The sequence below is a fragment of the Mus pahari genome, chromosome 3 (genome assembly GCF_900095145.1).
Source record: "Mus pahari chromosome 3, PAHARI_EIJ_v1.1, whole genome shotgun sequence".
Lineage (NCBI taxonomy): Eukaryota > Metazoa > Chordata > Mammalia > Rodentia > Muridae > Mus > Mus pahari.
The window spans coordinates 111,765,619-111,781,454 of record NC_034592.1 but is presented as its reverse complement, the minus strand read 5'-3'; the positions used below and the strand labels follow the sequence as shown (position 1 = coordinate 111,781,454).

The 15,836-nt window shown below is 46.4% G+C and overlaps 1 protein-coding gene and 1 pseudogene across 1 annotated transcript; one reads left to right on the top strand and one right to left on the bottom strand.

Moving 5' to 3' along the window:
• Positions 1 to 1,759: 1,759 nt before the first annotated feature.
• On the bottom strand, positions 1,760 to 6,519 carry LOC110318005 (speedy protein E4-like). Its single transcript, XM_021192779.1, has 10 exons — positions 6,508 to 6,519; positions 5,749 to 5,827; positions 5,474 to 5,584; positions 5,176 to 5,292; positions 4,633 to 4,749; positions 4,263 to 4,469; positions 2,852 to 2,910; positions 2,474 to 2,559; positions 1,920 to 2,094; positions 1,760 to 1,819 (listed from the first exon to the last, which is right to left on the bottom strand). The coding sequence occupies exons 1-10, from the start codon at positions 6,517 to 6,519 to the stop codon at positions 1,760 to 1,762; spliced, it is 1,023 nt and encodes a 340-aa protein (XP_021048438.1).
• A 2,980-nt stretch (positions 6,520 to 9,499) lies between these two features.
• On the top strand, positions 9,500 to 9,772 carry LOC110319413 (annotated as a pseudogene).
• The last annotated feature ends 6,064 nt before the right edge of the window (positions 9,773 to 15,836 follow it).

Sequence of the window (15,836 nt, the reverse complement as noted above, 5' to 3'; positions counted from 1 at the left end):
TGATGACACCTCAGGTCTCCACATCTTTATGCCCATTGTCTCAGTGCTTCCCGTCAGCCCCCTGGGGAGATCTCTCCATCATCATGTGGGATAAGCCATTATTGGACTAGTTTGGAAATTGACAACAATTTCCAAAGACATTGCTTGCCCAGTAGGTGGGCCCATTCTTGTCCTCCGACTTCAGTTGTTCCTCCTTTCCTGGTCCCCTGTACACTCTAGAGCCTTCACTGGCTTCTTAAGTTCATCCTCCTCTGGTCCAGGACTCATGAGCTTTGTATGATATCATAGCTCCTCAGTAGATGGAGATAATGGGTTTTGTGGACCCTTCCAAGCTGCTATGGGATCCAGTGAGAAATTCTCAAGGTAGGGGCCTTTATAGGTGCCAACCACGAAGCTGAGGCTCACTGGCTGCATTGCTTCCTGCTTCACATGGCTAAGGCACATGCTCTCCTGGATCCTTCATCCCGAAGGTCTAAGGAGAGCCAGGGCTGGATGATGGGTTCTTTGGGTGCCTGTACCATGGGAATAAGCTCTTGCTTCTTGTTGGGGGTAGAGGGGGGATGGCAGGGGTGGGCAGGAGCTACAAGGAGAGAGAGAGTGTGTTATTAGGATAGAAAAGGTAAATTTCTGCACATCACACACAAAGTTTATGGTGGAAAACACTATGGAAGCTTAGGGTTACTTCTCACTGTTCCAAGTGATGAAACCAGAGTAGCCATGACTACTGATGCTGTATCTTGAGACCCGTGTGTGTGTGTGTGTGTGTGTGTGTGTGTGTGTGTGTGTGTGTGGTGAGTTTTACTCTTCTAGGAAAGTCCAGGGAATGAGACAAAACTTCTGCTAACTTGGGCTTCTCTTACAACTCGGGGTTCCTGATTTCATCTTTCCCCTACTCTCTCCACCCACCGGGACAGATGAGTCTCAGTCACACCCTGCAGCATGGTAGGATAGCTAGTGGGCTATTTTAGCACAGCCTTACGCCAGGACAAAGAGACCCTTAAACATCTCACTAGACTTCTCTCTCCAAATAAATCCAAATAGAAAGGGAAATTTCAACCCAAGAGGGTGTGCCTTTGAGTGTAATGGCAGACAGGGTTGTTTCCTGTGCTATATAGTGGTTGTCTTCCTCACAGAATTCCCTGCCTGCTTGCTCCTTTTTGTTCCCTGCAATCTCACTATTTTCAGAGACTAGCGCTAGATATGAGGACGTCATTTGACATGTGACCTGATCATGTTCTCCACGGACCCAGTTCAGAGAGCCTGTCTTTATGTGGGTGTGAAACATACAAAACTGGAGGTTGGAATTTCTCTCCTCTCCCAAGAGCCACACAATGAAGTCTCTTCCTTGGAGTGGATTCCTCCAGTGGTTTTCATCTAAGTATATTTTAAAATGTCACCTGAGCTCCAACTGGAGTTCTTGCCTAGACAATGTAAGTTTAATTTTTTTTCTATGAGTTAAAAATAAAACACAACAACAACAACAATAAAAGGCATGCAGATTAAAACCTTGTGTCACAGATTTTGTGGTCCTGTGACACAAACTGGTTGGAGAATTAAGGTATACTTTCTGTATCTCAGCAGCACTCATGTTTCCTCTCATGTCTACACAGCCCAGAACACTGTTTCAGGCACCCAGAGGACGGAGGACAGAGCTAGCCCATGCATGTGGAGCCGAGCCCCTGGCTAGGACCTCCACTCACCTGGCTCACGTGCAGCCCCATGCTCCACGACCCTGCTGATGGTCCCCTGGCTTGGGAACCTAAGGGGTGCCCTGGCGCACCCGGCTCCAGACCCAGTGCTGTGGGTTCTGGTTCTGGATCTGAGAGGGAAATGAGGTGATTGCAGGAGGATGAACCCATCCTTGTTCTTCCCTGGGCAGGGCCTTGTCTACCCACTCCCCTAGCTGAACCCTGGCAGACCTCTACACACTGCTCTGGTGTGACCCAGGCTCGGTAATCCATGGCTAGGAGGAAATCCTTCTGCAGCTTCAGGAAATCCTTGTATAAGTCTTTCCAGGTGTCTCTGCCCAGCAAGAATTGGAAGATGCTCCTCTTGGATATGGGGTCATCCTCTTCCATGTCACAGGCGACATAGCTGCCACAGGGAGGGGGAAGCACATATCCTTAACTGTGACAGTCAGACTCAGGCAGAGCTGGTGGGAGCACACAGTTGAGAGAGAGGGTGGGCAAGCAGTCCGTGCAGGTTGACCTTGGTCTAGACCATCCCCAGGGCATCGTGGACACAGCCTGTTCACTTCTCAGCTCAGGAAAAGCAAACATAGTTCTTCCTTCCCAACTTCTCAAATTCCTTCAACTTCTCAACTTTTAGGACCCTCTCCTTCCTCCCCTACCTGGTCCTTTCAAAGTTTCAACTACTCTGGTTTGAGGGTCACCACTTGGTCCTGATGGAGTGATGGAAGATGTGTGAGTTAGGGTTTGGAAAGATTGAGAACCGGTCCCCAGGAGATGCTCACAGGGCCAGGAAGAAGTGGATCCTGTTGTAGAGATGTCCAGGAAGCCCAACTCGACCAAAATACTCCACCACCATAGACAGCAGGTACTGTGTAGAGAGACAGCTGGTGAGAGGAGGCAGGTGGTAGACAAGAGGACAAGAAATCTCAGTGGGGCCTGGACCTACTGCATCCAAATGCCATACCCGATGATACGTAGGATGAGGGGCTGGAGTACACTTGCTTTGTGGATATGAGCTGGTTAGAAAACCAGGAAGGAGTTGGGGGAATATAATAACAATGGGTAGTATCAGACTTGGGTTATGCTGGGCTCCCACCCTCTAATATTGTCTGCCTGTCCTTTAAGGACTGTGATTATAGAATGTCTGAGGCTACAGGTACCTTGTCAGTCACCCTGAAGAAAATGTCTGCTGCCAAGAAATTCTGAACCACAGGATCCTCTGCAAAGGAAGCAAGAGTGAGAGGAACTTGGAGCTCCCATCTGGTGGGCCAAGGGTATAATTGGGGGCCCCTTTTCTCAGGGGTGTGTTTCAGGAGTAATTTGTGGCCTCCAGACTTCTCCCCCCTGAGCTGGCTCCTTAGAGGAAGTGGAGCCTCTCTTAAGGTTATAGCGTTTATTTTAAAAGCATAGTTTGTCCCTGTCATTGACATAACATGTTGTTTTTGTGTGTTGAATTTTGCTGTTGGTTCTTGAGCTTGCTCAGTGATGACGTTTGGTAGTTTTCCTCAAGAAGGGATTTGACATAGCTCTCAATGTTAAATTTTTCTGCAACAACTCAGGTGTGACCTTAGCTCTCTAGGAATGCACAAGGGATCTTGGCACAGCCTGTCCATTCGCCATATTAGGACTGTGCCTAGATCCCCTGTCTATATGATGACTGAGTCCTTGGGCAGAGAAGGAGAGCTCCATGCTTACTAGTGCCCAACTTTGCCTCTCCACAGGAGCTCATCTCTGCTTAGAGTTCCTTCCTGAAGGCACCCTTTTCTGGTGAAGACCTGTGCTTGTAGTGTCCTGTGAGTCCTTCAGCAGTTCTAGGCAAATAGCCCTTGTACAGTGTGTGTCTTCTGTAATTTCCCTGACCCTCAGAAGGGCACTGTCCGATGGAGCATTCTCAAGTGGTTAAACCATTCCATTTTTCTGCCAAACAACATGACTCCTTAGAGCCACATGTAAATATTGGACACTGTCATCCAACACAGCACCTGGCAGTCACATGTAGGAATTGATCACTGGAATACAGTGGAAGAGACTGAGGAGCTGAATGGATATGCTTTAATTCATTTAAAAATGTGTAAATAACTGACTATGGCTGGTAGATGCTCTACCAGGTATACCTAGAAGTTGCTCCCAACCTGCCACACTTGATCCCAGATCTTTGGTTCATATCACACTGGAGAGACTTTCTGTGCCTTTCTGGTTTCATAGAACTCTCCTGTCATTGTCCTTGCCCACCTCTAGGTGCTGTGGCCATCTGAAGCTCTCTTATGGCACTAACAAGAGCTGATAGCAACTTTATTTTGTAAATTTTTGGGTGCTAGAGCATCACAAAAGCCAGATCAGTACCATTTCCTATTTTCTTCTCTCCAAGGACTCATCACAGAAACAAAACACCTCCACATAACCCTGGGGCCCTTCATTCGTGTCACCTGAGGGCCCATGTGCACTCTAGGGAGCCCTCTGGGGAGCTCTCTGGGGAGCTCTCTGGGGAGCTTAGAACCATTGCTCCCTATACTCAATACTCAGTTTTGAGAGTTGGCCCCAAGTATCTAATCCGCAGTTCAGAGAACCCACCCAGAATTCGGTAGAAGGCTTTGAGGTCCTCAGGGCGGTAGCTGGGTCTTCTCTTCTTGATCATTCTGAGTTTTGTCCCCTCTATACGGTCCACAGTCCATATGCTCCTCTTCTTCCCCCTCCTGGGGAACTTGAGCTCTGAGGTGGCTCCAGGAGCAGCTTCAGGGGTGGCTGTGCTGGAGGCCGGCATGCTGCTCTCTTGGGTAGCTGTGGGAATAAGAGCTCCTCAGTAACCCTGGATGTGGCCATGCTGGGAACACTGGCAACCTCCTGACCACTGCTTAGGGATTCGTCACTTCTTGAGGGCTAAGTGATGGTAGTAACTTGGCTGCGACTGGCTTGTCATGCGGGGACAAGAATGGACATATACCTGCTTTGACATCCACATGTGTCCTTGTCCTGTGGACCCTCTTCCTTTTGGTTCGCTGCACAGGGACATCCCCTGCTGAGGCATCAGTGGAGGCAAGAGTGACACTGGCTTCTGGATCTGCAGGAAGAGACCTCACATGACCACAAAGGGACAACCTGGATATGGGTAGGTTCTCAGAATCCCATGTGGCATCTGGAAACATCTGGGAGAAATGGCTTTCACTTATCTACACATTAGACTAGACATTGAGTTACAATGAAATATTCTTTGTCAAGCTCCAGCTGTTCTCTGGCACCTCTTTCCGTGGATCATTCTGCCTGCAAGACACCCCATGGGGACAAATGGATTTGTTGATCTTTCATCTACCATAGCTTTAAAAGTGAAGAATAAAGTTGATGTCCTAGATCATCAGGACACCCCTTGCTCTGGCCTAGTAGAACTTGATTTAGGAGAGTTTGGGAGGAGGGAGGAACTAGGCACAGTGGTACACTATTTCAAGTTGCATTCATACTTGGACAAGAATGTCAAGGGACAGACACATACCCGTCTTGATACTGTCCAGTTTACTTTTTCTTTGTCCCCTTTTCCTCTTGGATCTCTGCTCAGGGACATCCCTTGCAGAGCCATCACTGGAAGCCAGAATGCTGCTGACCTGTGGAGCTGCAGGAACAGAAGACCCCACATGACTATGAGAGGCACCCACTAGGCCTTTGCTGGGCTCTCCCCTTCTCAAGCATATTGAAGAATTTACATGTAACACCTGAAGACAGCAAGAGGAATGCTTCCCCCACTTGGCATACACTTATCTACAAAGGTGGCTTCGAAGTGAGTTCCTACACACCTTTTTTTGCCAAGCAAACACTGTCCCCTGGCACCAGTTTCCCTGAGTCATCCTGCTCGCAGGACTCCTTTGGGGAGACAGGTGACATCTCGGATCTTCTGTCTGTCATAGCTACAAAAAGTGAACAAGAATTGACCTCGTGGCTCAGCAGGACAGCCCTTGCCATGTCCCTGCAGAACTTGACTCAGAAGAGTTGGGGAAGAGGGAGGGGCTGTGCTGTTCCACCCTGTGTCCTTCTGGAGACCAGGGGCATAAGCACCAAGGGTGACACACACCTATCGGTGATTTCACAGGCACTTTTTTCTTTTGACCTTCCGTTGGCTTCTGAAGCCTTGGTGTGGTATCTGAGGAATTCTATCCACAATGGTTTCCCAAGCAAGGAAACAGCCGCGCTTGATTCCAACCCCAGACTATCTCTGTGTAGTCTTCTGTTACTAAAACAAAAGAATAACAAAGAGTTGCAATAGTGGTTAAATAGTTAATGGTAGCTGAAAGTTTTTTTTTTTCTTTTGAGGTTATGGGACTTAAACTTAGGACTTCACACATGCAGGGCAAGCACTTCACCATGGAGCTCCAGACCATCATTCCTGATTATTTTTTGTAATTTAAAAAAAATCTATTAATTTTATGGATGAGTGCTCTATCTGCATATACACCTGAGTGCCAGAAAATGGCATCAGATCCCTTTACAGATGGTTGTGAGTCACCATGTGGTTGCTGGGATTTGAACTTCGATCCTCTGAAAGAGCAGCCAGTACTCTTAACCACGGAGCCATTTCTCCAGCCCCCATTTTTGATTCGTTATGAAACTAGAATTTTATCTGTGCATAAAGAAGACCTCACTTAGTCCTTGTAATCTGTGAAGAACTGTAATTCACCTACTTTCCACATGAGAATGTGGACTTGTGTAGAGTGTGTCCCCTGACTGTGGCTAGGCCACCGTGGATTTGCCAATGAGAAGAATGACTATTGCAGTCATGTTTCCAGTCAGGTCAGTATGGATGATTTTACACACCTGTTTTCTTTGATGTTACCTCTTTACACATGTCTATGAACCATTATAAATTCACAGGCAATTAAATCTTGTTAAAAATACAACCCAAGTGGCCCACACCATCCTCCTTGTGGCTCTTTCTCAAGGGCAGTCATTGGTGAATAAGATTCCTCTTGACTGTCCCCTCCCTGTTTTCACTCTTCCCCCTTTTGCTTATATTACCTCTTGTTTTGTTTCCCCTAATCTAAAAACCTGTTTCCATTCCCACCGTATCACGAGCTGTCCACCCCAAGACTCCAATGGATCCCTGACACACGCCAAGACTCTCTGAAGGAACACAGCGCAGCACCTGACACTCAGCCTAGCACAGCATTGGGTGACACCCGTGTGAACACCTGCTCTGCTCTCTCAGGATCTAGGCCTTCCAGGCATATGCAGAGCTTACCCAGAGCTCCGTCTCGCAACTGTGAGGAGGGTGGTGACGGTAGCTAAGTGAGCTCAAACATTCTGAAGGTCCTTTTGACATCACACCATTCCATCAGATCCTGCTCTCTAGTCTGTTAAAGAAATACACCCGAGGAACAGGCCATGGGCATCCAGGGTAAAAAAGATGCATGTCTGTCTCCTCTGGACAATCAAGCGATCTTCTCTTGTCCCCCTGATAAATCCTTTTTAGGCTTCACCTTATACCTAATCACACTGTCTAAGAATACAAATGAAACTGTGTTCCTGAAAGAGTAGATTCAGAGCACACAAGCATTGACCCCTTCATCCATAGTACAAAGCTGTACACACAGTTTACTTTGCTGTTTTATTGGGGTTTGGTTCCTATCAGAATACAATCAAATCATCTTTCAAATCTTATATGTTGATTCTAAGATTGGTATGCAGGTTCAGAACTTATACCTAGATATTGATCATATATCACTTTCTCCAAATTATCTTCTTGTGAGAACAACCTACACAACCAGCTCTGTACCCCAGGGAGGTGGAGATGGGTAGAAGTCACCAGCCTTGCTTGGCTTATTCTTTCTTTCTTTCTTTCTTTCTTTCTTTCTTTCTTTCTTTCTTTCTTTCTTTCTTTCTTTCTTTCTTTCTTTCTTTCTTTCTTTCTTTGTTTTTTCGAGTCAGGGTTTCTCTGTATAGTCCTGGCTGCCCTGGACCTCACTTGGTAGACCAAGCTGTCCTCGAATTCAGAAATCTGCCTGCCTCTGCTTGGGTTTTTCATATGGACAAGTTCATGCTTATGTGTCTGTATTTCCTTCTGTGCAGCTGTATGTCTTGTGTGTGTGTTGTGATCTCTATTAAGACATACACATTTCTATGTCTCTCATGGTTTTCAAAGGATTCTGTTTCCCCCACATCCCTGACAACCATTAATTTCATCTTTCTATAAAAGTGAGCACATGACTGCTTCAAGGTATGGTTGAGCGGGATGTTTTAATTGTAGATTGGAGAGGGAGTGCAGCCAGAGGCACCCAGAATAGTCCAGGGTTCTTTCTGTTTTTTTTTTTTCTATTAACTAATTTATTTATTCATTTTACATCCCAGTCACTATCCCCCCATTCCAGCCTCTCCCTTACAAGAGTCCCTCCCCCAGTCCCCCTCTCCTTCTGCTCTGAGAGGATGCCCCCCATCCCCCTACCCTGACACATTAAATCTCAATAGGGTTAGGTGCATGTGGGGAGCTTTGGGGGCCACTTGGCAGGAATCTGACTTTGGCCAAAGGCAAGGAAATGGGCTTCAGGCAGGAATCTGACATTAGGCCATGATAAGGAAGTAAAAACTCAGGCAGGAATCAAATTTTAGGCCAGAACAGGGAAGTAAGTTCAAGCAGGAATCTTAATTTTAGGGTGGAACAAAAGAAGTAGACTTTGGGCAAGAATTTGATTTTGTGCTTGGACAAGGAAGTAGGTGCTGATATTTTGGTCATCCTGACAAACCCTCAGAAACAGTGATCCTGGGAGTGATTGCTGTGATCACAGGACTTTGCTTACTGCCTTGCTTGTTCCTTGATTGTTTGTGTTTATTGTACTCTTTGCCCTTATTGCTTGCATGTAATTAAAATGGTATTAAAGCAGATTGGGGAAAAATAAGCCTGATTTCTGTCTCAGAATTGACTGAGGTAATGCTGTAGCTTTGTCTAGTTGTCTCTTTCTTTTCAATCCTCTATCCTTTGCTGGAGAACCTGTTGACTGACTGAGCAGGCTTGGTCAGGTGCATTCTCTCCCGCTGATGCCAGACAAGGCAGCCCCATAGGAGAGGGATTCCACAGACAGGCAACAGCTTTAGGGACAGCCCCTGTTCTAGTTGATGGAGGACCCACATGGAGACTGAACTGCTTACATATGTGGCAGGGGGTCTTGGCCCAGCCCATATATGCTCTTTGAGAGCCCCCAAGGGTCCAGGTTAGTTGACTTTGTTATTCTTTCTGTGAAGGGAAGTATGCCTTCAGAGCCTTCAATCCTTCCATAAGAGACCTCCACCTCCTTGAGTTGTTTGGCTGTGTGTCTTTGGCATGTCCTAGAGATTCCCTCCACCCCCACAACCCTTCCCCCAAACCTCTCTCCTTATACCTTATCCTGCCCTTCATTCTCTCCCATTTCTGCTCCCACCCAGTTCCTTCCTTCCCTCCCTCTGCTTCCTATGACTATTTTATTCCTCTTTCTAAGTGAGATTCAAGCATCCTCTCTTGGGTCTTCACTCTTGTTTAGCTTCTTTGGGTCTGTGGAGTGCATCATGGGTATTTTGTATTTTATGACCAATATCCACTTATAAGTGGGTTGAGGTTACCTCACTCAGGATGATATTTTTTAGTTCCATCCATTTGCCTGCAAAATTCATGATGTCTTTGTTTTTGATAGCTAATATTCCATTGTGTAAATAAACCACATTAGGACTCCAACTTCATATGGAAAACCAAAAAACCCAGTTTAAAAGATGGGGTGTGGATTTCAAATCCGCGTGCCGCTGACCAAACCCTGTGCTCTGCTGTATACTGGTGTTTAGAGCTGACACAATCTGTCACTGTCATGCTCCAAAGAAAGGCTGAAGGGGATGCTAAAGGAGACAAAACCAATGTGAAGGACAAGCCACAGAGAAGATCTGCAAGGTTCTCTGCTAAACCTGCTCCTCCAAAGCCAGAGCCCAAGCCTAAAACGGCCCCTGTGAAGAAGGGAGAGAAGTTATCCAAGGGGAGGAAGGGGAAAGTTGATGCCGGTAAGGATGTGAATAATCCTGCAGAAAATGGAGATGCCAAAACAGACCAGGCACAGAAAGCTGAAGGTGCTGGAGATGCCAAGTGACATGTGTGCATTTTTGATAACTGTGCACTTCTGGTGACTGTACAATTTGAAATACTATTTTTTATCAAGTTTTATAAAAATGCAGAATTTTGTTTTACTTTTTTAAAGCTAATTGTTAGCACACAGAACACTTCACTGTTGGGGGTGGGAGGGAGGATCATGTGTTACTAACAAAATATCTCCCAAGCTGGATTGAGGACAGAAAGCCTCTTTCCCTGATAATTTTGAAAGGCTCCTATTGGATCCCAGGAGAGACATCCTGGTCTTGACATAGGTGACCAACAAGGCACAAAATGCCTTGTGGTCTGAGAAATCTCTAAATTCATTTTTAAAACCTCTTCCCCTTGTACCATCAACATAGACTTAATTCCCTTAAAACCAGAGACCTGTTGGAACCTGGCCCCCAAAGTTGGTTTTTCAGTCTATTGGGTGATGTGGACTTTGCAGTGACTTCATCGAGTATTCTCAGAAGAGCACTGGTTCCTTTTATAAAAGATTGTGGATCTTCAGATTGATAATTCTGACTTATACCTAACAGTACCCAATCCCTACAGTCTTTTGAGCACCCTGTCACCAGAACAGGTTTGGTTCATGGTATTAGATCTCAAGGATACCTTCTTCTGTCTAACCCTGATCCCCCTCCACCCCCCAGCCAAAAGTACTTCGCCTTCGAGTGGAAAGATCCTAAGTCGGGAACAACTGGACAGCTGACATGGACTCGCCTGCCTCAAGGATTTAAGAACTCTCCTACCATCTTTGATGAAGCCTTACATTAAGATTTGGCTACCTTTAGAGCCTCCAACCTGCAGGTAACTCTCTTGCAGTATGTGGATGACCTTCTGCTGGCCACATCCAGCAGAGAACTGTGCCTACAAGGAACCAGACACTTGCTCACTGAGCTTGGGAAATTGGGGTATTGAGCGTCATCCAAGAAAGTCCAGATTTGCCAGCAACAGGTCAGTTACTTGGGTTACCTAATAAAAGAGGGACAATGGTGGCTCTCTGAAGCTAGAAAAGAGACTGTGATTCATATTCCCTCACTGACCAGTTCAAGACAAGTTAGAAAGTTCCTGGGCACTGCGGGCTTTTGTAGACTGTGGATTCCAGGTTTTGCTGAATTAGCTGTCCCACTTTATCCCCTCACAAGAGATAAACAGCCATTTGTATGGGGAAATAAAGAACAACAGGCCTTTGATGCCATTAAGACTGCCCTAATGTCGACCCCAGCTTTGGGCCTCCTGGATATGACTAAGCCCTTCCATCTATTTGTGGCTGAGAACAAAGATATTGCCAAAAGGGTTCTTACTCAGAGATTGGGGCCCTGGAAAAGACCTGTGGTATACCTATTTAAAAAATTAAACCCTGTGTCTGCAGGATGGCCTGCTTGCCTGTGCATAGTGGCTGCTGTGGAGTTACTGGTCAAGGATGCAGATAAATTGACTCTGGGGCAGAACTTGGTGATCTCAGTGATGCATGCCCTAGAAAGTGTGGTTCATCAGTCCCCTGATCGATGGCTGACTAACACTCGCACGACACATTATCAGACTCTGTTGCTCATCTCTGATAGAATAACATTCACCCAGCCTGCCAGTCTGAACCTGCCATACTGCTACCAGATCCAGACTTGGAGCCTCCCATCCATGACTGTAAGCAGGTACTAGCTGAGACCCATGGCTGGCATAAAGATCTGTCAGACCAGCCTCTCCTAGATGCTGAAATCACATGGTTCACAGATGGGAGCCGTTTTGCAGAAGGAGGACGGCAAAAGGCAGGAGCAGCAGTGGTTGACTGGCATAACATTATATGGGCACAGGCCTTGCCTGAGGGAACGTCCACCCAGAAGGCTGAGCTTGTTGCCTTAAAATTGGCCAAGGACAAGAAGGTCAATATCTACACTGATAACAGGTATGCCTTCACCACTGCACATGTGCATGGCGTGATCTACCAGCAGAAAGGCCTCCTGACTTCAGGGGGAAAAGAAATTAAAAAGAAGCCTGAAATCTTGGTGCTGCTTAAAGCTCTGATGAAACCTGCGAAAGTAAGTATCATTTACTGCCCAGGGCATCAGAAAGGAGACTCTCTGGTGGCCCAAGGAAATAACTAGGCAGATCAAGAAACTCTGGCTGTAGCCACAGGTACTGTGCCCGTGATGGCATTAAAAGGCCCTAGCATAACAGACCCAAAGTTCAAATATATGGCTGAAGACCTGGCACTCATAACAACGACAACAAAAAACCCTCACCACAATTGGTTTAATGAAAAGATGGGCGTTTGGCTTACACCTGAGAAAAAAAGAAAATCTTACCCCAAGAAGCAGCTAAGACAATGATTAAGCAAATGCATCAGTGGACCCACTTGGGGGTAGGTAAACTAATTCAAACTGTAATGTTTCTGCCTGCACGCTGACCGGCGCCTGCCTGCGTGGGCAGAAAACACCTTGGGGTGGGTTCGTACTGCAGAGCTAATCTTCCTGAAATAAGATGACCTGCAAGAAAGATTATTACTATTTATTGATTACACGCGGGAGAACCCAACCCTCTCCCACGTGCCCCAATGTCCCATTGTCTCTGCATGGCTCAATGGTCCATGTCCCAATGTTCCAATGGCGGAATGGCGCGCAGTCCGGTCCTCCGTGGAGCTGTGTCCAGAAGGCGGGTCCAATCGAGTAGGCATGACGACATTGGTGGTTGGTCCAGGCGACGAGTGGGCGTTGACAGTGGGCAGTCCGAGGACGCTGTGTTCTGGCTGATCTGCTACACTCCGGCTGATCTGGGGAGCGACCCCCAGTGTGCCTGTAAGAGGCACAACACCGTTTAGAGGGAGGACCCAACATCAAACCATTTCAAAGACTAAGTATTATGTCCCAGGGCTAAAACACCTGGTGGAGCAAATTGTTCATGACTGTGTGCCATGCCCAAAAGTAAATGTTTATAGAAGCAAAGCTGACTCTGGAAAAAGACTCCGTGGAGATTGGCCTGGGGCCTACTGGGAAGTAGACTTCACTGAGGTAAAACCAGGAAAATATGGTTATAAGTATCTCCTAGTGTTTGTAGATACTTTTTCAGGATGGGTAGAAGCTTTTCCCACCAAACCGGAGATAGTGTCCATAGTCGTCAAGAAGATACTGGAAGAAATCTATCCCCAATTTGGTTGTACTCAAGGTAATCGGGTCAGACAATGGCCAGGCCTTCATTGCCAAGATAAGTCAGGGGGTGGCAAGGTGTTTAGAGGTTGATTGGCAGTTACATTGCTACAGACCTCAGAGTTTAGGACAGGTCGAGAAGATGAATAGAACTTTAAAAGAGACCCTAACCTAATTAACCATGGAGACCGGTGCTGACTGGGTGGCGCTCCTTCCCAAATACCCCTTCCCATTTCAGCCTGACTCCTTTTGAGATTCTGTGTGGGGCTCCTGCAACCCTGACGGTGTTGGGAGATGTGTTTGAACCTACATGTTATAGTAATAATGACATATGCTAGGCTGAAAGGACTACAGCTGGTGCAAAACCAAGTGTGGTTGCAGCTGGCAGCCGCCTACGAGCCAGGTCATACAACCCCTGAGATGTCCCATCCATTCCATGTCGGAGACTCAGTCTACGTGAGGCGGCACGGAGCACAGATGCTTGAGCCTCACTGGAAAGGACCATAGCTAGTGCTGCTGACCACCCCAACAGCCATCAAGGTGGTTGGAATAGCTACCTGGATCTATACATCCCATGTGAAGACAGCTACCCTGGTAAAAGAAAAGGACAACACTTAAAACTGGACAGTTCAGACCACTGAGAACCCTTTAAAGTTGAAAGTTGTCAGGAGAACAGAAAATGAGACTCCTCCCCCTGACAATGGTACTATATTTTAGTTCTCTTCCTTTATGCCCATCTGGTGACAGCCCTCACTGGCCGTGTAACTTAACCTGGATGGTGATAAATCAGGCAGGTGATACAGTATGGAGTGTATCCAAGGTTACTATACCCTACCAATGGTGGCCAGACCTGTTCCCTGACATCTGTAAATTAGCTGCTGGTGCCCCAGGATGGGAACCTGGAGGGATATTCTGATCTTCAAAGGGTTCCTCAAACCTTCACGCCACCGTGGGACTGGCCCACTACAAGGCACCTTTATGGAGGACTGAGGACCACTGTGGAGAAAGTTGCTCTGGAAACGGGAGTTTTATGTTTGCCCTGGGTCTCATCGAGTGAGGTCCCTCAATTCTAAGTGTGGGGGCCTTAACAAATATTATTGTAAAAATTGGGGTTGTGAGACTTCAGGACAGGTATATTGGAATCCTGAGTCAAGCTGGGTCTATATCAAGGTAACTGCTAATTATACTCTCCTGGACTGGTATCGAGTACTGGAGGAAGAGTGCAATGGGATTGGTGTCACCCACTTCATATATCTTTCACTGAGCAAGGAAAAAGGACTGCAAATTGGGTAAGAGGGCATGATTGGGGCCTCAGACTTTATATTGATGGATACGATGATGGGCTGATATTTACCATCAAGCTTAGGATAGAATCCCCCTATATTCTATTGGGCCCAAACTCAGCCCTAAGCCCTCCCCATCCACCTCTAAATCCTCCACGGCCCTCTCCCCAGACCAAACTTGAACTCACTGCAGAGACTATTACACCAACTATAGATCCCTTAACCTCCCATGGGGGTCTAAAGGTCACACCCACACTGCTGAGTGTCAGCACCCTCCTCGACATGTTGACTAATGCCTTCAGGATACTCAATGCCACAAACCCTGAAATAACTAAAAGGTGTTGGCTATGCTATGATATAGCACCCCCTTATTATGAAGGCACTGCATATGTCAGTACTCCTGTTATTTCTTTAGAAGCCTCTCACTGCAGGTGGAAACAACAACAAGCACGCCTAACCCTCTCAGCTGTCACTGGCAAAGGCCTTTGTGTAGGTCAGGTCCCACAAACCCATCAGCACCCGTGTAATACCTCATACCCCTTGAAAGAGAGTCTAACTGGGTACCTCCTCCCACCTCTAGATGGTTGGTGGGCCTGTGCCTCAAGGGTCACAACCTGTATAAGTTTAGAGATTCTGAGAAATGACCATGATTTTTGCATTTTGGTTCAGATAATGCCTAGATAATTATACCACTCTTATGAAGATGTACTGGACTATTGGGATCCTGATGCTGGAGACTTGGTAAGACACGAAAGAGAGCTGGGGATTACCCTGGTGGTCATCTTGGGACTAAGTTTAGGGGATGCAGGTGCAGCTACAGGGACATCTGCTATTGCCCTGCAACATAAGGCTTATGGAGAACTAAGAGCCGCCATTGATTTAGATATAGAGAGAATAGAAAAGAACTCTAGCTGACCTCCAAGAATCCCTAACCTCCCTCTCAGAGGTGGTCCTTCAGAATAGGAGGGGGTTAGACTTGCTATTTCTTAAAGAAGGAGGCCAGTGCACTAAAAGAAGAATGCTGTTTTTACATCAATCACTCAGAAAGAGTCAAAGATAATTTAGCTAAGATTAGAGAAGGTTTGGAACAAAGAAAAAGAGAAAGAGCTCAGGATAAAAGTTGGTTTGAAACCTGGTTCAGTTCTTCACAGCGTTGATTTCTACCCCTTTACCACCACTAACCATACTCCTGTTATTGCTTACCTTTGGCCCCTGCATTCTGAGTCGCTTGATCACTTTTATTAGAGAACGTACTAGTACAGTGCAGATAATGATGTTAAGACAGCAATATAAGCCTATTACTAGCAATGAGACAGAGTTATGATTTTAAGATTAAAACCATGCCAAAAGATAAGGGTGGGGGATTAGAAACATAGTTTTAGAGGTCAAATGACCAGACCAAGTCTATAGCTGCCAAAACAAGATTAGCAGTTTTCAGAAAATTCTCCTGCTTGGCCCTGCACTGAATTCCGAGAAAACCCACAAACTGCCCTGACCTTGCCGCCAGAATTCCCCTCGACATTAATAGGTGACCAATGAGTTTAAAATATACTGCTGCTTTGCTGACCAATCATAGTATGGTTATTCAACCCTTCATAAAAAGAGTATAAAAGAGCTGTGTTTTTGAGTTCAGGGTTGA

What these genes read in the sequence shown, in the direction of transcription:
- LOC110318005 (XM_021192779.1), bottom strand. An exon ending in GCCTGTGAAATCACCGATAG is followed by an intron (nt 5,585 to 5,748) that starts GTGTGTGTCACC and finishes CACTTTTTGTAG; the next exon opens with CTATGACAGACAGAAGATCC. An exon ending in ACTGGACAGTATCAAGACGG is followed by an intron (nt 4,750 to 5,175) that starts GTATGTGTCTGT and finishes CTCTTCCTGCAG; the next exon opens with ATCCAGAAGCCAGTGTCACT.